At 44.7% G+C, this 23,497-nt stretch overlaps 2 protein-coding genes across 5 annotated transcripts; one reads left to right on the forward strand and one right to left on the reverse strand.

The window, feature by feature from the left end:
* Positions 1–732: 732 nt before the first annotated feature.
* Positions 733–8,235, forward strand: clu (clusterin). Its single transcript, XM_062411414.1, has 10 exons — positions 733–870; positions 3,788–3,949; positions 4,199–4,347; positions 4,698–4,868; positions 5,000–5,170; positions 5,275–5,482; positions 6,079–6,219; positions 6,833–7,059; positions 7,185–7,372; positions 7,607–8,235. The coding sequence occupies exons 2-10, from the start codon at positions 3,832–3,834 to the stop codon at positions 7,617–7,619; spliced, it is 1,386 nt and encodes a 461-aa protein (XP_062267398.1). The 5' UTR covers positions 733–870; positions 3,788–3,831; the 3' UTR covers positions 7,620–8,235.
* Positions 8,236–10,564: 2,329 nt separating this feature from the next.
* Positions 10,565–23,165, reverse strand: reps1 (RALBP1 associated Eps domain containing 1). Of its 4 annotated transcripts, none has more exons than XM_062411411.1 (19): positions 22,432–23,165; positions 21,087–21,210; positions 19,734–19,963; positions 19,210–19,378; positions 18,464–18,594; positions 17,425–17,587; positions 17,267–17,330; positions 16,476–16,630; positions 15,577–15,698; positions 15,103–15,183; positions 14,263–14,350; positions 13,870–13,971; positions 13,583–13,643; positions 13,182–13,383; positions 12,901–13,095; positions 12,499–12,588; positions 12,185–12,339; positions 11,986–12,091; positions 10,565–11,903 (listed from the first exon to the last, which is right to left on the reverse strand). In XM_062411411.1, the coding sequence occupies exons 1-19, from the start codon at positions 22,582–22,584 to the stop codon at positions 11,835–11,837; spliced, it is 2,460 nt and encodes an 819-aa protein (XP_062267395.1). In that variant the 5' UTR covers positions 22,585–23,165; the 3' UTR covers positions 10,565–11,834. The 4 variants fall into 4 exon arrangements, with proteins under 4 accessions (XP_062267395.1, XP_062267394.1, XP_062267397.1 ...); XM_062411410.1 differs by having other exon boundaries at positions 19,210–19,381; XM_062411413.1 differs by lacking the exon at positions 15,103–15,183.
* Positions 23,166–23,497: the final 332 nt, after the last annotated feature.

Raw genomic sequence — 23,497 nt, forward strand, 5'->3', positions numbered from 1 at the left:
TTACAAATAAAATCTCTCTTGGTAAACATGTTGATGAATGTAACTTGAAAGTGAAGTTAGATGTTGAGTCACGATGAGGATGAATACACGTTTGTGTGTCTCGGTGCTGCTGCCAACACTTTACATCACTTCTGGAAAAGTCGTCCGGATCAGCAGCGTCGAGTCAGACACAGTGAAACAGGAAAACACACTAAGATTTCAAAATAATAGCTCAAAGTTTGAATAAAAACACTGCAAGCTCATTTTTTTAAATCTTTTTCACTGAAAAGACTTTCTAGGTGTTTCATACATCAACAAAAGTACTGATATCCTGTACTCAAGTATAAGTACTAATATTAGCATAAGAAATACTACATTACATTAAATTCTACACATTTTTTACACCTATTTTTACTGTTATTTTATCTTACTGTTTAATATTATTATTTATCAGGTTTCATCTAAATTCTATGCCTATTTTATTCTATGTTGGACTTTTCTCTTGTCTGCTGCCCTTAAAAAGTGAATTACATCAACATAGGATCAATAAATCTTAACTTATCTTTAATTTAATTTTGCAATCATTCATTCTTGATATTCTTGATTCATGCATTTCTCCCTTCAGCTGTTTGAGTTCATAAACAACCTGTAGATCAACTGGCTGCTGCAATCACATAACACCCATCCATCCATCGTGTGGTTTTTATTTTGAAGGGTAGCACAGGACACAGGCTCTCCTCTCCCAGCAGCTTGCAGCAGCGGAGGCGGACAGCATGCCTGCCCAGTGAATCACATGTCTGCACCAGTCCCCGTTATCCACTGGTATAAATAGGAGCAGCAGAGAGGCTGAGGCAGCTTCAGACATTCTGGAGTCTCAGGATCACAACAGAGGTGAGTCACACATGTTTCTGTTTATCTTCTCTGTCTGCAGCTCGGTGATGCTCAGAGGAAAAGTGCCTCTCCAGATGCATTGTGCTTTTAGGCTTTATAATTCTAACTATGTGTGAATGATGAATAGAATGATGAATGATGCATGTTTTCCAGATTCATCTCAACATGTCTAACTCTGATTTATCCCCATAATGTGTCTTTACTGTTGTTTGTTAAATGTCGGTGCAGAAATGCTGACCTCACAGCTGCGCTTGTTGTTGTTTATGTTGCCCACTCATGGGTGTGACCTCCATCTTTGGATGAAAACAACAGGATTAGTGCTGATGACATCATGACATTGTGGGTTGGTTCACTTTCATACGCAGGAGCATTTAAACTCTGACGCCTCTGCACAAGTTACTGCAAAATAAGATTATAAACGTGTAATTTGATGATTTATGGATGGGAGAAAGGTGCAGGAAGGATTTCTATTAATAACTTACATTCAATTGTCATCCTCAAGTATAAGTACTGCAAAATGACTTTTTGATATATATTAGTAGTGCGTAGGCTACGTTTTAGTGACTTAGCAGATTTGCTCTTTTGACCCTGAGCTGAATTTAGCCCAGGTCCATGGGCCAGGTGAATCCTCCGGGGTCAAACATCCCATAACACTTCACACGAGGCTGAAACGAGGCTGAAACGAGGCCACAGGCTCTGGTGTCCCAGTTCTTATACAAGGAGCCTGGATGATCCAGATTAGGTCACTGCTCCTTCCTCTTCCCATCCTGGCGCAGAAAAATACATTAGTACGTATTTTTAAAACAAGCATCTTGAGGGGAAATCACACTTTCTGTTACTGGTGTTTCAGACACAGACACAGTTTGAACAGATTAGACGTCAATGACAGAGACGGATTGAAACATATCACAATAAAGATCTAGGTGAACAATGAATAAAAACAGAATAAGAATTTAAATTTGACAGTATTAATATACACATTATTGGGTAATAATACAATGCAGTATATATGGTAGTAATTTTCTTGTTTGTCAACAGCCCAGAACCCAATGAATCGACGATCACAGACAGATTTTCCAGTGACCAACTAATTAACCAATTAACTGATTAATTGTTTTAGCCCGAAATACAAAATTAACAATCATAGAGCGTAGATGGACGACATGACAGCTCCCCAAAAGTGAAGCCAAAGCTTCTCTATCACCCCCTGGTGGCTGGCTGTAGTAGGTGATAAACCCCAGCTCCTCCATGTTAGCAGGTGGGACATGAAACAAACTAAAAAAGTCAAAGAAAATATTGAACTAAATATTTCTCAAAAATGTTTTTTGTCATTTTAGGTCTTTCTTATTGCACTGATGTTTGTTCAAGGGCAAATAAAACGAGGTGAAATGAGATGATTGACAGCTGAGTCTGACTCGTGATTGGTCAAACATGTCTTGTCATGGTCTCAATATCGTGGATCCACCCCCCCCCCCACCCGATCACTACTGCGCAGACTCCCAATGTGCATCCATCTTCATATAGAGTCTATGATAATAATACAATAATAATATAATCTTGATATAATATGTAGTAATGTCATGTGAAAGGGTTTTAGATATGACGTTGCAGTGGACATGTTCCTCTCATCTCTGTGTTTCACTTCATGAAGCTGAAGCTGAACTTCCTGGAGGGCCGTGCAGGCAGCAACATCTGGATCGGAGCTGCTTGACAGTTTGCATTCTTTCACTTGTGTAACCAGGATCCAGCAGCTGCTGTTCAGCATGAAAACACAGCCCCACCTCTGCTGCTGCGTCAATGACTTCACCTTCTCTCCGCTTCATTCTCACTCCCTTCACCTTTTCCTGTGTCTCTGTTAAACTCCCTCACTTTGTTTTTCTCGGTCTTTGACGTCAATACCTCTTACATTTGTTGTCTCATTAAAAAAAAGATCTCCTTGTTTACAAAGCTTTCCACAAACCGGCAAGCTGTAATTAACCTTGAGGTTTATTGTCACATGAATAATGAACTCATTGTGTAAGCAGCCGTGGCTCGGTGCTAAACTCAGGAACTCATGTGCTCGTGCAGCGAGGAGAACCTGGGTTATTTTCTTTGCTCCCAGGCGGGGGTGCAGTCCTGCAGGGTTTGGAACAGTTGGTGACATTTTGAGATGAAGCTTTGCTGCCCTGACTTTGTTACGTGATCAGAACAGAGACCAGAGAAAACCTGAATTCTGCTGAACAACAGAGAATCGCTTCATCCGAGTAGAGATTGGAGAGGTTTTGGAGACAGAGTCTAGCTTCAGCTGTCAATCATGACATTCCCCCATGTATTTATGGCATCAAATGAATAATTAAAACCAAATTTATCAGAAGAATTCAATAAACGATTGACATTTACAAACGTTATAATGATAAAAACTACCTAAAATGACAGAAACCCTCTTTAAGAACATTCCATCCTATTCATTAACATGGAGGGGGCAGGGTTTATGATCCACGGAGTTAAATAACAGAGGAGGATTAATGTAGAGAGATTAGACTCATAGAGATCTGTACTGCAGAGAGAGAGAGGGCCTGTGTGTGTGTGTGTGTGTGTGTGTGTGTATATATATACATACTAATATATGCATTTATATATAGAAATGTCAGACCAGTCAAAGTCACCGGAAACACTGATCCGAGGTCAGTTTGGCGTCAGAGAAAGACGATCCCTTCATTCTGCATGACTGGTATATTTAAGTATTGATTTGTTCCTGTTTTGCTGTGTAACAGGACACAGTCTCTGATCTGAGGTCAGTGCTGAGCCAGCGTCCATTTCCCACTGCGTAGGTCATTGCATCAGACGCCGTCCTCTACTGGTGATGGAGGGACATTACAGAGACATGAGCCCAGTCAGGAGGCCCCAAACTGAAACCTGTGTGTTCTTGGGTCTCCAGGTTTTTCTCATCATTGCCTGCTGGCCCAGTGAGAGTCAGAGAGGATGTTAATGATGATGATGATGATGAAGAAGAACAAGGGGCTGAAGTCTCTGACTGTGGTGGCTCTTCTTCTGGCCACAGCCAACTGCATCCTCCCCCCGACCAGAGAGGATCTCGAACGTAGGTCTCACAGCACCAGAAAAATCCTCACATCACAAAACTCAACACTCAAACAAACATTTGGTTCTTCTCAAAAATGTTTAAAACAGTCACATTTTGGATTCTGCAGTGTAACGCATTGTTTCATGAAAAACAAGCCGCTGCTGGAAATATGAGATTTATTTTGAATGCATCAGTGAAAATGGATCTGTCTGATCAGTGAGGTCACAGAGGCCATGAGCGTTGTATTGTGTTGTCCTCTCCCTGCAGAGCTCTCTCTTCAGGGAGAGAAGTACGTGGCCAAGCAGGTTGAGAACGCCGTGAACGGAGTGAAGGAGATGAAGAGCCTGATGCAGAAATCCTCAGAGGACCACAAGACGTTTCTGGACGCTCTGGAGAAAACCAAGCAGCAGAAAGACGTACGTTGATAAATACAGTGATACAGACGTCAGCACTGAGGTTCTTTGTATCATAGAACCTGCAAATGACAGATGGTGGAATTATGTTTAGGATTTTGATCGACTGCAGTTATTTCAGTGGAGCTGTCCAATCACTGTAGAACAGTTAATGTGCTTTTTTTAAGGAAAACAAAGTAACTGTGAAGTCAAACATCCAGTGGTTTATACGCCTTATTGAGAACCTTAAAGAACCCAGATGTTACAACTGTTGTTTTATTTAGAGAGAATACATGGACTGCTCTACACTTGCAGAATCTTAAAGCCAATCACTTTTTCTAATCATTATGTGACACGTGCCTGTGTTGCTGCAGGAAGCTCTGCGTATGGCTCAGGAGATGGAGGCCAAGCTGGAGCAGGAGGAGGAGGTTTGTAACGAGACCATGAAGACCCTGTGGGAGGAGTGCAAGCCCTGTCTGAAGAACACCTGCGTCAAATACTACTCCAGGACCTGCAGCAGTGGGTCGGGGCTGGTGGGACGTCAGGTGAGACTCACACTGGACGTCCTGTTTGTCGTTTCAAAAATGTTTTCCTTTTCAAAAACAAAGCTAGTAACAAAGTGCGTTCCTCTCCTAATGAAAGAAAGATGATTTAAAAGATGTTTCTGTTCCTGCAGCTGGAGGATGTGCTGAACAGGACGTCTCCCTTCTCCATCTGGATCAACGGGGAGAACATCAACGTCCTGGAGCAGGAGGACCGGCGCCAGAACAAGGAGTTCAAGAACCTGGAGGAGAAATACACCGTGATGGCCGACGGCGTGGACAGCATCTTCTCAGACAGCATGAAGGTGCCGTTCCTCTCACAGATGAACTAGAGCCTCATGTGATAACAGTTCACTTACATGGAGAATACAAACAGGGCTGTGATGGATCATCTCTGCTCTTTTCTCAGGTGCACGTCCACCTCAACCCTCCAGTCTTCTTTCTCCCCGGTTTCTTGAGCCCGTTCACTCGTCACAGAAGAAGTGTCCGTTCTCTGTTCCACAATCCCTTCCAGGGCTTCCAGAGCCTGTTCTCCCCCATGGTGGGGATGGGCAAGAACTTCTTTGGATCTATGGATTCCATGATGGACATGGACACCGACACTGCTCCCAACGAAGGTACGACAAACCTCAAACAATATCACAACTGGTGAAGTAGAAATCCTGGATCCAGCCGTTTGAATCTAAACTCAGTTTATTGTTATTTCTTTTTCACTATTTAGTAGCACAAAACATTTTAACATTTTAATGGTGTCCTATCCTGAGAGTAAAAATACTTTAAAGTGTCCAAATCACTATTTGAAACATTCATATGTGATGATGTGCATGTTAAGAGTGTTAAATGCGTTTAATCGTCCATAACAGAAGTTTGATGTGTGAGGTTTTAAAGCAAAGGGAGAGTACTAACACATTTCCCATTAAAGTTGAAATGCAACAACAAACTCATAAGTTAAAAGTCCCAAGATGTGACGGATGAATGCTTGTTACTGAACGACAAACTTGAATTTAGTGGTTTGGGAGTTGAATTAGTACAAAGTCCTTTTTTACAAAGCGTAAAGTACAAAGTGGAGATGCTTTTAACAACAATTTAAATCAATAGTTGTTGGTTAGTTTTAAACTTAAAATACTTGTTAGCCTAAAAATTTACAATAAGTGGGGAATTAAGGGAGACATTTCATACTAAATCTTTTTCCTGTCTGTTAATCATCTTGCAGACGGCAGTGTGAAGGAGGACGTGGTGATGACTCAGCCGTTTGGCTCCGGCAGGATGACCTGCAGAGAGATTCGTCGAAACTCCGCCGGCTGCATCAAGTTCCGTGATGAGTGTCAGAAGTGTAAAGACATCCAGCACCTCGGTGAGACAGACAACTCTGAGGGGACGTCTGGGACAGAATGTTGCTCTTCATCCAGAATGTGGCTTCACCAAAATTACACAGGAGCATCACCGGGGCAATACTTTAAATTAACAGATACATAGAACATGACTAACACAACTGATAACTAAATAAATAGTGTAAGGATGTGTGTCCTCCAGTATGAGGATGAGGATGAGGATGAGGATGAAGACGAAGACGAGGATGGGGATGAGGATGAGGATGAGGATGAAGATGAAGATGAGGATGAGGAGGATGATGATGATGATGATGAAGACGAAGATGAGGATGAGGATGGGGATGATGAGGATGAGAATAAGGATGAGGATGAGGATGAGGATGAAGATGAAGATGAAGATGAAGATGAGGATGAGGATGAAGATGAGGATGAGGAGGATGATGATGAAGATGAGGATGAGGATGAGGATGAAGATGAGGATGAAGATGAGGAATAGGAATAGGATGGGGATGGGGATGGGGAGGATGTTAATGTTGATATTGATGCTGAGGATGAGGATGATGTTGAGGAAGAGGAGGATGAGGATGAGGATGAGGATGAGGATGAGGATGATGATGATGACATCTTTCCTCACAGACTGCTCTGGGAGGAAGCCTCTGGAGGGCCCCCTGAAGGAGGACCTGGAGGAGGCTCTGGCGATGGCCGAGCGCTTCACTCAGCAGTACAACTCCCTGCTGAGGAGGTTTGAGGAGCAGATGTTCAACACCTCCTCCATCCTGGACCTGTTCAACAGGCAGTTCGGCTGGGTGTCCTCTCTGGCCAACAACACCGACAGCCAAGACGGCATCTTCCACGTTCAGACGGTACCAAAGCATCTCCACCCATAGAAGCTGGAAATGTGCAGTCCTGTTAGAAATATAGGATCTAATGGAAATATAGAAGATTCAGTAATGAAGGTGCACTTTGTTCCTTCCTCTCTGGGCTGCAGGTGATCGACAGGGAGTCTGAGGAGAAGCCTGACGAGGGGGGAAAACCGAGAGAAACCGACGTGTCCCTGCAGCTGTTCGATTCCCCCACCATGAACATCAGCGTGTCGGGCGACATCCCCTGGACCGACCCCAAGTTCTCCGAGGTGGTGGCTCAGGAGGCGCTGGACCGCTACAAGGAAACCGCAGTGTGAGTAACATGTTACTGATATTATTCTCATCTGAAAAATGAGAATAATATCAGTTTTTTTTTCAAACAAAAAAATGTAAATAAGCTAATTATTAAGTAGAAAAATTAATTGATATTGTCAATCATATCCACAGATACCAATACATCTGTGAAAGGCAAATATCAACGAATATATATTCAACCAAACAATTACAAAAGCTCTAATCTCTGTATTTCTTCTGATTTCTTTTACAGTTTGGTGAAATAAACCCTCCGCTCTGCTCCACCCGCTGATGAGAGAATGTTGTGCTGAAAAAAGCCCCCCCCCCCCCCCCCCCGCCCCCAACTCATCCTGATGTAAACCCTCTGATTTCCTGCTTCTGCAAACACCTTCCCCTCAGAGAGTCATATCGTCCTGTGTCCTGCTGTCAGAGGAGATGTTTGCTAGATACTCGACATTAAGGCCTTTTCAGTTTACATCATAGTGTTGGTGAGCTGGTCTGAAACAGGCTGCAGCCTTTAAATTAAGTTTCCTTTTAAAAGCCAAAAAGATTCTCTCTGTCACGGTTTATCCTCTGCATTCAGCTTGTCTCACACACGTAGATTCAACTATTGTCTTCAGTATGATTCAATAACTAGATTTGATTGCAAAAATAAAACCAATAGGAAGTTAATTCAGGCTGTGTCAGTGACTTTAATGCCCTGATCTACTCGACAGATCTCTGATAAGTCTTTATCCGAGTTGGTTTGAAGTAAGATGCAGGAGTTAAAATCACTGATCGGGGAAATAAAACTTGATATTTCAGGACGTCTTGGAGCTGCTCTGTAAAAAGCATGAAGCCCTGAAGCAATGCATAGAGATTTCATAAAACCTGCTCAAACTACTGCGTCTCTGTGCACGTTCTTCCTCTGAATGTGGGATTCTTCAGGGAATGATTAAAATAACCAGGCGTTTTTATAGAACTGATATCTACGAGTGTGGGTGTAACTTGTGTTGTGTGTGTGAATTCAAGGAGACTGTCAATTTATACAAAACATTTCTGAAAACTCATCTGCTGCAAATGGTCGAATGTAAAAGTAAATTCAAAGTAAGATTTTGCACCAGTTACAATTAAAAGTGGAGAAGGCAAAATTTAAAGCCACACTATGTAACTATTACTGAGCAACAGCGCCCTCTGCAGCCACAGGTGGTGACTGTCTCAGATTAATTAATATGATGAACTCTGACTTCAAGGTTCATCTCACTGACCTGAATGAATGAGAGGTGGAAATTACCCATGATCCTCGGCTTCCTGAACCAGAGGAGCTGTATTAAATCCACTTAAATCTTCATAATTGAAGTTTCCTTCTGAATATTGAGGATAAATTCGGGTTTCAAATAACCTTTGTAAGTCTTTATAACTGATTTAGAGTTTAGATTTACCCGTTAACTGTCCAGAGTTGATTCTGACAATTAAATCTGCGAGTATCAGTCAGTACAACACTTATGACGTCGCAAAATAACAATAAGTTTCACAGTGTCTGTCCCAACACGCCTGGATTCTGCTTGAATACAAAGAGAGTGACTCTTTTTCTTACCTTTTCCAAACCCGGAAGCAGTTTGACAAAGGAGTCGGTTGCAGAGAGCAAGAGTTTAAAATATTGTGCCGTTTTTATTTTTGTGTAAAAATCACACAGCTGCTAGTCGACTCTGCAGAGATACAGTACATCCATGCAGTTAAACATCTAGGATCCCACAGCCAAGAGAGAAGGAATTAAATAGAATATTCTTTCGCTGTTAGTCAGCAATTAATGCGAAAATTTACATGAGTCCAAAAAAAGTGTGTATCATATACAATATACAGCACAGATCTGGGAGCCAATAGCATTCAAAATCCCATCAAAGACTTTGTTATCGATTGCTTCTGCCTGCCTGGATTGCCTTTGGGGTTCGAGGGATGAGGAGGGAGCTGTTGTGCTTGCAAACGTTAATCGATCCCACAAGGAGGTGTTTAATAGGGTTTTAAATGGTATTAGTTCCAGGTCTGGAAAACAATATCACACACACATACACACGCAGACACACACAGACACACACGCTCTCGCACGGACACACACACACAAAGTACACCATCGTCCTCATCAGCAGAAAAAAGAAGGCGAGCCTTGATACGTGGAAACCTGAACGCCAGTAGAGGGGGGGCGGGGGGGGGGGGGGGGGGGGGGGAGTAAGGCCTTAGAAGAAGACAGATTCTTCACCAACACACATAAAGCTCCAGGGACCAAACATTTAACAATAATAATCATTAAAAAAAAAGATTAACCACACAAGACGGGTTATTTTAGGATACTGGCACAAAAAAAAAATACCTTTGCTTCCAGGTTGTACTGACGAAATAAAACTTGAGTGGTTCAGTTTGTCTCTCATCTTAAAGCATCTTCCTTATTTTGTAAATACACGTGAAAGACACACAAAAAAAATGTAGGACGACAACATGCAGGTTAAAAGAAAGAAAGAAGGAGGAGGGACGTAACAAAATGAAAAGAACAGAATAAGGGGAGTTGGGTTCAAAGTGCTGTCGGGTCGTTCAGGTCTCCTGTTCTGTTGACTGCTCTCTGTCTGTCGAGCTTCCTCCTGCAGGTTTCAGCTGAGAGTCGCCCCGATAATAAAACACTGATCTGGAGTTTACTTCTCTCTGGAGCTGGTAGCAGGGAGGGGGGGGGGGAGACGGACTGCTCGTCAACAAAAAGATAAAAGGCAAAATGAATCACAAACATACAGTAGATGTTGTTTCTGGAAGATCTATGATACAAAAGAAAATCAGTATACTGTCCACACAGTTGCTACTATCAAAGTACAAACAGCTAAGTAGAGTTGGTCTGTGGAGATGAGTCGCCTGTACTTGCATAGTGCCGACTGCCCGGGTGGAGAACAGCTATTAAACTCTATCTGCACCACTGGTTTGAATCTGTGCACACGTGCGTGGTTGCAGAGTAGAACAAAATAAACTAAACAAATCACAGGAAAAAGGTCTTCTCCCTCAGCAACACAATTCTTCATAAACGCCGCCACCTGCAGTCAAGCAGCTGGAAAAAGAAAGAGGTCTTCAAACCCCTTCATGTGAACGACTGCTCCTAAAGACCAGGAGAAACAACCTCAGGAAGCGAGAAGATGAGGGTTCGAAGCGTTGGAAATGTTGAGCCACGGCTACGGCACAAAAAGGAAGGGAGAGAGAAGGCTGCGTTTTCTTTAATCTCTTTGAAAGAAAGGAAACACACAGTCTGAGTAGAAGTAGAGAGCAGTGATAGTTCAGTCATTTGGCATTAAGGTTCAACCACTCAGTCACATCGAACCCAAAACACTGCAACGTGAAGGAGAGAGGGATTCGGTCGCGATCTCAAGTTGTCGCCACACACATACACAGGCAGATAAGGGGGGGGGGGGGTCAGGGGTCAGGGCTGAATTCATGTCACAGGATGAGTCAAAAAAAAGCCTTCACCATGATTTAGCCGTTAAATGCATCACAAAAAAACACACAAGAGTCCTGTCCATAGGGGGTGTAGTTTGCTCTCTGGGTAGGAATCGAACCGCAGCAAACTCCAGTCGAAAAAGTGTTTCTTACGTTTACTGGCAGATCAAGGCTCCTGTTGTACTTTCTACATTTTTCCCTGTAGCCTCTCAAATGTGCTGCTGCATGTTCCTGTGATCTATTTTTTATTATTTTGGTTTTTGAAATATTGGAAAGCCAGTGACACAGGCTCCTGTCGACAAGAACAAACTATCTTTGATGGTATTTGGAGCCGACGTCCTGATTTTCCAGTAGTTGAATGTCCTCATTGACGGCAGCTGGACAGAGCTCGTGCCAAATGAGGGAGGCAACAATTAAAGAAGTTGTTCAACACTTGCAAACTCTGCAAAAATTTAATATATTTACTTAAGATTGATAATGATCTCGGGTCTTTTCTTTAAATATGCCAGATTCTTAATACAGCGCGGCTGTAACCCCAAGAGAGGAACACACATACTGATGCTAGCCTCAAGTAAGTCACTTAACAGGAACACAAATACACAAACAGTCGCACCAACACGTGACACACACACACTCCCACACACTCTGCCTTTCTTCTTCAGTCATTCAGAGTTAATTAGACGCCAGCATGTGCAGCGTCTCGTCCGCTTCTCCGGAACCTTTCCTCAGTTCACCGCCGTCCTCACCTTCGCCTCTCTTCAGAGAAGATTGAAAAAGTGCCAGTTTGTGTGACCCCCCCCCCCCCCCCCGCGCACGCGCCCCTGTCGCCTCGGCCCGCTCGGCTGAGACTGTGCCCTCCGGTCCGTCGGGTTGATGATTGATAAGTGAGAGAGTTTTGAACGGAGAACCCTGGGGCAGGTCGGAGCCTCGAGGGAAAGCCGGGATGATGGAAGGAGAGAGGGAGGGAGGGAGGGGGGGATTCACACCGAGGGGCCACAGCTTTGCTTCAGATGAACCACAGCCAGGTTCTTCCTCTAAAGATGAGAGAAAGGTCTGAGCTGCTCCAGCTGGACTTCCAAAGATATCCTCTCTTCAAGCAGGTCCTGTGAACAGACCATTGGGAGTTAACGTTTAGTTTTTTTCTACCACAGAGGAAGTAGAACATCTGAGTGTTGGTCTCGGTACCTTCAGCTGCTGCTGCAGTTCACTGTTGAGTCGCGCCAGAACTGTGTTCGTCTCCTTGTTTCTTCTGATTGAAGCTTGAATCGCTTTTTTGTCTTTGCCTACTGACCTGAAGACACAAATACACACTTTTTATTTAAAGTTATACAAATTAAAATGAACCACTTGCCTTTAACCAGCCCCTCCAGAGTGTGTTTCCTACCTGGGGATGGAGGGCTGGGTGGCGAGCACAGCAGCTATGATGTTGGATTTCTGTGGACCGAGCTGCTCGTCCTCCGGTCGGAGCTCGTCTTCAGATTTCAACCTCCGACGTACAGGCTTGGGGGGCGGAGCCAGGGGACCAGATGCACCTTTGGCCTGATGGGGAAAAAGAAAACACAAAGAGAAAATGTATTACACATTACACTCGTTAGCTTTGGCCTTTGTCTTTTTAACCAGCAGATTGAAATGGAGTGATGGTGTTCATTAGATCATCTGTAGTGCGGTACAGTGGTTTCTCAGCTGATGTTCACTTACAGAGTTCACAGTAGCTGCGGTTCTCTCATCTGCTTGACCGTCACTCTTCACTGTTCTTAAAGGACCAGCGCCCTCTGGTGCCTTTTCCACCTGTGGACACAAACACACACTCCGTTTAAAAAGGGGGTTAATGTGAGGCGGCTATTCAACGAGTGGCTGTTCAATAAGTTATTAGGTAAATACAACTCTGATTGGTTTTGATGATGCATTTAATGACTCAGTAATCTAATGACTGAGTTGTAAAACCTTTGATCATCAACAGGCTATAAAAAGGTGTCTGTGTGAAACTGTCTCCAAAGCAACGGGACTCACAAGGCTTCCAGAGTTTTGAAATCATTTGCTAAATATTTACCACGAGCGAACCTTGGAATTAGAGACACGACAGCCCCGGTGAGAACTGACCTGTCCGGCTTCGCTGTGCTTGTCGACCTCCGGCAGACTGGACGGCTGCTCCGAGGCGGCGAAGGCCTGGAACTGACTGAAGTCTGCGAAATTGGGCTGTTGAGGAATCTGGTGGGGCGAGGTGGCGGTGAGTCCTGCGCCCCCTGCTGGTACAACCTCTGCCTCCACACGATGCCCAGTATGTGGCGCTGATGACTGTGGAAAGGAGTCAAGAGCCTTTTTATCCCTGAAACTTGAATATAAATGACGTGTAAAGTGATTTTCACGTGTGTCAGTCTGACCTGTGTAGGCAGCGGTCGAGGAGGCACAGCGGGGGGGTAAGCTATCGTAGAGGGCGGCTGTTGCCCCGGGGCCGTCACGGCGGCGAAGGTGCGATTCATGTCCAGAGACGAGGAGCGAGAGTGAGAGGCGTGAGGCCGGGGGGGAGGGGGAGGAGGGGCCGCCACCACCTTCAGAGTCTCCGGAGACGTCCCCGAGTGAGACCTGAACACAAAACACCAAATAATGTTCAATCCCTCAGAGCCCAAAGTTAATGTGAATCACTTCACTTATGAAACACAACAAGGTAAAAAAGGTAAATCTTGCCAGAGGAGAAGTTGACGGTTCCTTTTTTGAGGAACCAATGTATAAAGCAATAAATAAATAAAACTAAAAATAAATCATTGAAGTCCTATCTACTGACCTTTGTCTTGTGATTGGCTCCTGGTCTGAGGTGTAGGAGTCTGAGCTGCTGTACCCATCACCTGCACAAGACAAAAAATAAACACATTCAACCTACTCACGTATAAACTGTTAAATACCATTTCAAGTATACAGATATATAACATCAACACAATACAAAATGCCTAAACTAACATTGGACTTCAGTGCTAATATACCGAATGCAATTTATGATGTATCTGAAAAGTTTCAGGAGCCCAAAGTATCTCTCATAAGCTTTAACTCTCCAGCATCCCCTGGTTGACTTACCCCCAGAGTTAGAGGCTGCAAACTTCATGGAGGCAGGTAGATTGGTTTCTTCTGACAGCTCTGGAGGTTTGGTGAGCAGAGGACTTGTGGGGTGATTGTTATCTGCAGGTTAAAGGAATAACAGGGAAAGGAAACAACGTGAGTCTGAGGTCGGATCATTAGTTTCAAAATCTGATAAGGGTTTCCGCTGCAATCTTTATAAAAAGAGCAGAGTAAAATCATGACTTAAAGCCAATGTAAAAGAGAAGTTATATTAAAGGACATATCATCACATATTATATATTTTGTATATATCTTTACACATTATGCTAGAAACTGATGCCTTTAATAATGATGTATTATAATAAATCAGGATGTTCACAGACAGACATGAGGCTTGATAGTTTTTCTCACCACTGCCAGTTCTCTTCAGCTCCATCTCCTGCATGTGGATCTTACTGGGCGTCATCCGGATGGGAACTGGGTGAACGATGGCTGTGTCCTGGACGACAGAAGAGACAAGTCGACAGGAGGTGAGACACGTCTCCATCAATAACTGAATCTGATTCTCAAATAAATTCATGTTGCAGTGACAAAAGACGTATCTGAATACATCTTTCTCCACCGCCTGAGCCTCCACACTGCACATCATTTATTTTTTGATATTCCAACATGTGAGGGTTGAAAAATTTATAAATTAAAAGATGATTTATTTCACCATTCAGGTTCTGCTAAGTTTTTTTAATGTTGGACTTACGGCAAATCACCAAGCACTTAAAAGCAATTTGAAAAGATGCAAGGAGGCAAACGGCTGTGGCCAATATTTACTTTCATCAGATTACTTATGTAATTATGTTGTGTCCCTCCAGAGGCAACTATTGCTGTAGGGAGACAAAATTCTGCCTGAGAGACAAAAAACTAAATCCCACTACTTGGACATTGGCACCAAGTAATTAAAAAAAGCTATAGCAATAACCATACATGGAAACACTATCAGACACAATATGCACTTGTAACTGGTGGATGTCACTGTAGGAAAATAAATAGTGATGTCCAAGAGTAGCTAAGCCAGCAAGATCACAACACACGCCGTCAACTGCTGATGCAGCGGACTGCACTGACAAAGAACTTCATGCACAGATAGACATTAAAAGAAAGAGAGGAGAGAGAGAGTGGAGCGAGAGAGAGAGATCCAGAGAGGTTAATGTCTGTCCATTAATGGTGAAACCATGCATTACTAAGTGATTGACTTACAGGGTCAGCTGGTGCAATGTTAGAGTCAAATTGGGTCAGAGTTTGTGAGCTGGAGGAGCGCTCGCTAAACGTCTCCCACTGCTGCAGGAGACAGACAGACAGTGAGAAAAACAACATGTCAGTCGGCCAGTGCAGTGACATCACACATTTACATCATCAGTCTGAGCCGCCGCCACCGTCATCTGTAAATGTGACATGACGTGGAGACGACAGACGTCGCCCGACTTTCACACAGAACCTCCACAGTCCAAGAAGCGAGAGAAGAGGTGTTGAATTATCAGTAATTATGTCTGATGATGAAGAGGATGGACGGCAGTCGATACATGATGGATGAAGAAGATGCCGCGTGGCCCATTTAACCCTCAGCAATTACGTCAGATGAATCAAACACAGCAGAAGCAAACAGGCGCAGAGTTTACAATACGTGTGAAAACACAATAAGTGACTTGTGTGTGTTTCTGTGTGCGTGTGAACCTCATTGCTCTGATTCATCTCTGGCCAGGCCTGGTTGAGGGAGGGCATGGAGGGAGACTTGTTGGGGGGGTCCTCCACGGGAGAGCCCGAGTATCCCACGTCAGCTGCTGCCTCTGGGACCTCTGTGTCACAAAAGAACAAACAGGTTATACTCTTACTCTGAGGCGGTCTCAGACTTTTGGACCAGTCGGTCTCTGAGGCTTTGGAGAATTAACACATGTAATAAATTCACTGACTACACTTGAGTGTTGGGAATGTTTCCTTTGGAAGTTACATGAAATATTCCACTTATTATTTTTGCTGTTTATCAGAGAAAGTAATTTAGCAATTTCCTTCAACCAAGGTAACAAGTAAAAGATATATTTTGTCAGTAAAACAGCAGAAAAAAAAACAATATCTCCAATTAATTTACATTTAACGATTACAAATGGAAGTAGGACGGAAAAGCAACAACAATGTGGAAACTCATCTGCATGGTCAGCACGGCTCTGCAGGCTGAGGCAGCCGGGGCCGACAGAAATGAAATAAATTAATTACTGAACTGCTGATTTGTTGCATCAGCTTCCTTATCTGCAATTTCTCTGACATGAATACAAATAGAGGATCTAATAGTATCAGCAGCCGTAATAGGAACAGCAGCTTTTGTAAATAGCAGTGATACACACTCTGCACGTGTTCTGTTTGATTATCTATCATCAAAGGTTTTGTGTATGTCTCAAATAAAAGGGATTTAGCATCATGTGAGGCTTCATCTCTTAAAATACAAGTGCTGCAGCGCTGTCACCTGACAGACTTTATGGGACCCGAGGTTGAGAAGCTAGAGGGAGGGAGGGGGGAGAGAGTGAGAGAGAGAGTGAGAGTGAGAGAGGGAGAGAGAGCGAGCGAGCGAGGCTGTTTACCGGCTGAGTCATCCAGGTCAATCAGCTTTGGCATCAGGCTCTCTGGCAGCTTCTCGGGGAGGTCATAGCCGTTCTTCCTGGCCACCACCAGGTGAAAGGCGGCACAGAACTCGTCCAGGGTCAGTGCTCCGTCCTTGTCGAAGTCTGACAGCTCCCTTCAGAGACAAATCACACACGACTGAGTCTGCAGCTCTGATATAATACGTTCAAAATGTCAGCTTCTGCCTTTTGCTAGTTCTGTTTTATTGGGTGCATCAAAGAGGGGACATCAGTATTTATGCAGGTTCTTCTTTTACACACGACATGTAAGAAGCTCATGAGCCAAGTAGTAACGTTAGAGTCCTGCTCATCATCCAGAATAATTTAATGAATTCTCACACCAATGCAAACAGGCCTGTAAAACTGGTAACATGAGCCGGCGGCTGTGCAGGGATTAACTGTGTAATTATTCAGGAACATTTTATTTCCCCTTGATAGACTGGGGTTTCAGATTACACATAAAAGAGCTGTGCACCAACATGAGGAGGTGCACACAGCAGCAGATCAGTTCTGACAGGAACCAGTCACAGGTTCCTGCCCCGTATCAAGATGACCCAGTTACCAAAGTAAAGACATTTCTCCAGTGGTCCTGTCTTAACCTTCCATGTTGTAAAAGCCATCACCAGTTCAACATATGGTCAACAAGTTCAGCCACAGTTCCACAGATGGTTCAGACATCTTGCCAAAGCACTTCAATCTCTTTGAGTCGGACGAACACGGCTGAGACCGAGACTTTCAGGATTCAAACTCACCAAATATGAGACAGCTCTAAAATCGGTAGTTTGGATTTGGTGAAGAATTCTTTCGCTGCCGAACCTGTGAAACACAGAAACACGATCGGGATCAGTCCAGGTTTTTACGCATATCCTGTTTGTTTTGTGTGGGTGTGTGTGTTTGTGCGTTTTCCTACCAGGTATGAAACCAGTGAGGTCCGGCTGGATGGTTTTAAACTGGTTGATATAATACTGCCGCTGCTCGTCCGTGATCTTCCAGGGATCATCGTAGCAACTGGACTGTCGCTGCATCTCATTGGTCGACCCTGCCAAGGCCGCAGTTCGTAACGTTGTGCTGTCCTGTGAGAAACCACGTGGGAGATTAGCAGAAACTATTAGGAGAGTAGTCCCTGATAAAATGACATAATTAAAACACACAATTCATGAAAGCAGGTTAGGGCAAAAAGAGCAGTTTCTTCAGTGACAGTGTCAAATGTTTGCATCTTTCTGTTTCGGTCAAGAATGTAATACATAGGGATGTAGAAAATTTTTTTTTATTTATTTATTTATATTAGATATTGAATTAGCTCGACAGAGGAGTCTAACATTATCTGAGAAACTAGAATCAAGGGCAGTCTGAGAGCGCATACCTCTGCCAAGGCTAACATCCTCCCTTGCCGAGTTTAAGAAAGTGGAAAAAAAATCCTGGATCTGCTCCAAACTTTACTGTGTTCTTCCTTTGGTCGTGCCCCACCCCTCTACATGATTTAATTAAAATCGGTTCAATGGTTATTGAGCAATCCTGATGGCAGACGTACAGAGAGTAATGAAAACATAGGCCCCTTGGCTGAGTGTTTATCTCGTCACTGGGTGCAGGAGCCTTCACACTTTCTTGATTTGTCTGAACGAGGCCTCACACGCTGCCGACGCCGGCAGATAAAGCACTGATATAAACATGTGGCGGATGTTTGAAGTGCCACTGTGAGGATTATGATATCTCCGGCTTTATGTTTGCAGTGTGTGACGGCGACTTTCCATCTGCTGCTAGAGGTTGATCATGTTTACCGTTACAACACAAACGTTACAGTCAATCCCGTAATCTGCTCTTCTGATAACAATGATTTATTAATCTCCAGTCGGTCACTGGTGCGTCCTGAGGAACGAAACGTACGCCTCGCCAATATGTACGATGACAGATGGAAGGCAGATCGAGACCGTGACAGAGCAGTGGCCTACCTGGGCTGATGAGGGATGCATTCCAGGGATTGTAATTGAAGGGGGGGTGTCTGCTGTGAAACTGACCCAACTCTCTTGACCTGGTAAAGGGGGCGAGTGGGACGGCCACATGCCCTCACCGGGAACTGGACCTGGAAGGAAGAAGAGTTAAAAAGTACGGTCACACTCAATGAAACGGAAAAACATCTACTGTGGCATTAAGAAAGGATCAAGGCTGAAACAAACAATAACTATTAACTCTTCATGGAAATGTTTAGTTTTTAAAAAGTTTTAAAAAGCCCGAAGTGACAGATCTGTGTCATTAGTTAAAACCTCACATCTCCTCCACATTTTGTCATAACAAAAGTGAAGCACAGTTCATGTGATGTCTACTCTGTTTCCTTTATGAGTAACTGCCTTACTCAGCAAGAATTATTAACAGTGTGTACGAGCGGCAAACAGCAGGAAGTAGAAACCAACTGATACGCTTCACACGCCGACTCTTTTTCAAGATCATCAGCACCAGTGACAACTTCTCTTTCCATTGTCCACACCTGGAGTCTCTCATGTAGACTGATGCTGTTCTTAATATCAGAGCCCAGGAATCAGTCAGGGTAATAAGTCAGGGTCTCACTTTGTCTGGGGGGGGGGGGTTGATATGTTACTGAAATAGCAAAAAATGACCCACAGACATTTTGGGGGTTTGATGCTCGACAACTCTTTGTAGCTGGACGTTCATTCTAACAATGTAGGTCAGAGGATGTTACCCGTTGGTGGCTCTCTGAACTGTGTCCACACGGCTCCAGCTGCCGCCGCCACCACCGCCGGCTGCCTGTCTACGTTTCCCCCGCTGTGCTGCCGCTGGTGTTTCCTCCAGGAGTGAGGGGAAGTGGGGGGGGACTGGTCAGGGGAGACCACTGGAGACGTCGGTTCAGGCTGCTAATAGACAGAAATATAATTAAACATTTGAAATTTACACGAAGAAAGAGACGTTAGCATCAGAACCCTTCAGACAGTATTAAGAGCTGGAGGAAATCAAACAGACACAGGAAGACACACAGGAAATGCAGCTGTATTCTAGAGGCTTATCTGTAATAAACACTGTTTGCAGCAGTGACAGGAAATAGCATGTGTCTGCAATGCTCCCCCAGAGATACATGATGGTATTATGGCTGATTTAATGCAGTTATCACAGAACTAATTGTGGAGAAAGACAGCACATGTGTTTATAATTCAACCTGAAGCCTTCAACTATACCCTCATTTATTAAAATGAAAAGGGAATAACACACCTGTGGTTCTATGTTTGTTGCCAGGGGCTGGATAACCTCGTGGACAGGAAGTGCAATGGAGGTTGCAGGACCTTTCTTGATCTGGAGTCCCCTTGCCGGTGGCCTGGGTATTACTGCAGTAGCAGAAGCTGGGTACAGACCCTGGCTGTCGGTGTCGGGATAGAGTGCCGCGTGCCGCGCCTCTGCCTCGTTCTTCCCCACCACGAACCGGGGCAGGGGCAGGTCCTTGACTACAGAGACAGGAATCCATTCAGAGGATTAGAGGAGAGATTTGTTTCATGTTGATTTAAGGAATGAAGCTAGAACACCAACATCATCAGTCTGTGACTTTTGGAGGATCTGAGGAGTAGGTTCTTGCTGTTTGGGTTTAGTTTTCCAGAGAAGAATCTCTACTTCACAGAGTGACTATACCTGCATTTCCCAGAATGCCTGAAGACGGAGCAATAACATGTTGCATTCAGCTGTGGTTTGTATGTATTTGTTCATGCAGAAGGTGCCAGCTGTAGAATGAGTCCAATCTAAAAGTATCTCATCAGAGAGTAGAGCTGCTTCATCAAACTAATACAAAGCTGTGAAAACGTGTGTTTGTGTCTCCTACTGTGGATTTGTATGAAGCTGAGTGTCGGAGCAAAACAGTGAAAACAGAAAAGTATCTTGATCTCCTGTCACGGGACTGAGAACACAACACAGAGTGGCTTATCAGACTGGTACCGTTTCCTTCAAGCTTTTAACTTGTAATCTTGCAGCTTAAGATGAAGTTTATGAAGCATATAAACATGTCAAGTGATGCAATCCTTTCAGCAGCTTCATATTGTAATGGTTAACCCTAAACATGTAGCTGTGTTGGACATCCTCTCTTGTGTTTCTTGAGAGCAGTCACACCAAACCCTTGAAGGGTTTACACAAGCAGCTTTGTTTAGTTAGGAAATAGAAACTAGTTTAAACTGCTATAATTGTCAAGCACCTGATAAAAGCAGTGACCTGAAGTGTTGAAAAGCCACTGGCTCTACTTTCTGATTAGATGTTCTTGTTCAAGGTGATTCATATTTTTCCCCATACGCTCAAACAGCAATTTGGGTTTGCTAAAGGACACGTGGGCAGGAGGAGCTTGGGATCAAATCCTCAGCTCAAGGATTAATGAACAACTGATTAAGATGAGGGGGGAGCAAAAAGAGGAGAGCACCATGGTGTACTTAAAGATTTAAAAAAAAAAAAAAAATCAGGTGGCCAGGGTTACTGGTCCGCTGATATGTGATGGTGTTTCCTGGTGAATCTCTGGTATGAGAGTTCAATTTAAAGCATGAGAAAGGAGCTTAAACAGTGGCAATGATTCAAAGTTCACCGTGGTCTCACCCGAGTTGAGGCTCTCCACCCTCAGGGGCAGCCCGGACTGGGCGATGGCGATGAGCTTGAGAGCGATGTAGAACTGGCTTCTCCCGAAGTGACCAAGTCGAGTGGCTCCACACAGCTCAGTGATCTGAAGCCACAGACGAGGACAGGAAGGAACAGTTAAGGTCGTCTTCACCTGGAACTCTGATGTGAATGATTACTGACAAAGAGGAAGGAGGAGCTGGTTTTTACTTTTAGACCTTAAGAGTGTACAATGTGTGGTTTAATTATTGATGTGTGGTACAATCAAATACACAGGGGATTAAACATCACACACATTACTATGACTCCTTAGGTGTGAGGCCTTCAGCCCCATGAGCCACAACACAGAAAACCCACCACGGCTGACTGATCCCTTTCTCGCTGACAAAGAACTTTCTTATGTGTGTGCGTGTTTGTGTGTGTGTGTGGGGATACAAAGCACCAGTCACTCTCCTCAGCCTGTTACAACACAACATTGTAGTCGTACCCGTCTCTCTCTCTCTCCCTCTCCCTCTCTCTTTCTCCCCCTCACAGGCCACAGCAGCGTTCAGTGTGCATGTCGCAAAGTAGAGGATAACAACACAACAGCACAGCTCCCCCCTTGTTGACCTTGAAAATGATGCTGAGTCACAAACGGCAAAGACTGGGCCTGCTGGGAGACCTGAAGCTGTTGAGATTCTGGATTTGAGGAAAAATTCTTGGCTCTTGATGAAAATAGAAGAATCAGACACGTTTAGGGAACCAAACATGTGCAATTTAGTGCAGCTGGATTGAATTAAGGGAACTAACAGGCCTTGATGGATGTATGTGCTTTACAGAGTGCCAGTCTAGATAGTGGTTCTCTGTGTGTGTGTGGGTCAGTCTCTTCTCTTCAACGTGTATTTTAGAGACAGTCTAGGTTGGATGACATCTTGTCTACGTTCCCAATATGTCAGCACAACCTGCTGAACAACACAATAGCAGATGTTGAAGTGAAAATGGAAGGAGAGAGCTGGACGTGATGCAGCTGAGACAGGTCCCTGGATCAGAACCAGAACCCAGCAGCAGACACTTTGAGATCCGGTTCTGTTCTGAGAGCAGGAGGAGAACCTGAGCACCAGCTGGAGTTCTTCTCTCTCTCTCTCTCTCTCTCTCTTTGGGCTAAAGCTAACGTTAGCCAGAAGAAGGTGTGTCTCCGTCGCTGCGCAGCATTGCTAACCCCACCGGGGCTAACCCGACGTCCCGTGACTGACAGGTCGGCTCTGACAGCCGGGCACGTCTGTGAGACACCCCCTCCCTCCCCCCCACACAGTGTGTGATCACAACACTCCTGCTCGTGCTAGCTTACCTGCAGCACCACCTCGCTGGGCAGCTGGGCCGCCCGGAAAAGGTCAAGAACTCTGCCGTTGGACACCACTTTCTTGGTGTTGTCCGTGTCGCAGTACACGAACAGATCCGAGTAATACTTCTGCTCGACGTCGGTCAGCGTGAGACTTTCCATCGCGGCACCGAATCGCAGCCGGAAGAAAAGAAAAACAAGCCCCAGACGAGTTTCGGTCGTGGATTAGCCCCTGAGCCAATGGCCGGGGCAGGATCCCGAGAAAATGGGCGAGACTTCAGGATCCCAACTTAGCTAGCGTCGGTGCGCCAGCTAGCGCGGAGGTTAGCGGGGTTGATGCGGCTCACGGCGGGGGTACCACTCTCTGCAGGAGCCCCCGGTGCTAACAGCTAGCAGGGGCAGCCGATCGCCTCCTCGCGGGGGGAATACAGAGCGTTTCCGGACACTTTGAGAACTTGTTGGGCCACCGGAGCCAACAGCTGGCTAGCAGCAGAGCTAACGGCTACCAGGGTGCACACAGGCAACAACGTTAAGCTAACCAGCGACCCCCGCTCCGGCCCCGGGACACGCGTCGCGTTCACCCTCACGTTGTGTGTGCGTGAAGCGCTGCGGGACGCGCTCTCTGTGTTTTCGTTGCGGGAGAAGTCCCGTGCGGGGCCGTCAGACGCAAAGTTTCTGGGTCCTCGGGTTCCTTCCTTTAGTGATCGGAGCCGCCATTCCTGCTGCCAGCGTCCGTCCACCCAGAGACGATACCACACTTCCGCCTCGGGTCTTCAACTTAAAGGTCCAGTGTGGAAGATTGAGCTGAGGGGGAGCTTCTGGCAGAGATTTAATATGAAATGATCCTAGTGATGTTTGCACTGGTGCATTTAATCAAAATTTTACGAATTGTTGTTCTCTTTCAACGTTATATTAAGTTATTTATATTTACACAGGAAGCGGGTCCTTTCTACGGAGACAGACATGTTTTTACAGTATCCCAGACTGGTCAAACTAAACATCTTCTGAGTCTCTATGTCACCTGAAGGCTGAAGGTTCTCTGTCATGTTTGGAGGAGGAGGGTGAGCTGAGGGGT

The sequence above is a fragment of the Platichthys flesus genome, chromosome 18 (assembly GCF_949316205.1).
Source record: "Platichthys flesus chromosome 18, fPlaFle2.1, whole genome shotgun sequence".
Classification (NCBI taxonomy): domain Eukaryota; kingdom Metazoa; phylum Chordata; class Actinopteri; order Pleuronectiformes; family Pleuronectidae; genus Platichthys; species Platichthys flesus.

Coding starts and splice junctions, on each gene's coding strand:
- clu (XM_062411414.1), top strand. CDS start 3,832: ATGTTAATGATGATGATGATGATGAAGAAGAACAAGGGGCTGAAGTCT. Junction 4,869..4,999: donor CGGGGCTGGTGGGACGTCAG/GTGAGACTCACA, acceptor CTGTTCCTGCAG/CTGGAGGATGTGCTGAACAG. Junction 5,171..5,274: donor TCTTCTCAGACAGCATGAAG/GTGCCGTTCCTC, acceptor CTCTTTTCTCAG/GTGCACGTCCACCTCAACCC.
- reps1 (XM_062411410.1), bottom strand. CDS start 22,584: ATGGAAAGTCTCACGCTGACCGACGTCGAGCAGAAGTATTACTCGGAT. Junction 19,382..19,733: donor CAACAAACATAGAACCACAG/GTGTGTTATTCC, acceptor TCTGTCTATTAG/CAGCCTGAACCGACGTCTCC. Junction 18,595..19,209: donor GTTCAGAGAGCCACCAACGG/GTAACATCCTCT, acceptor TCTTCCTTCCAG/GTCCAGTTCCCGGTGAGGGC.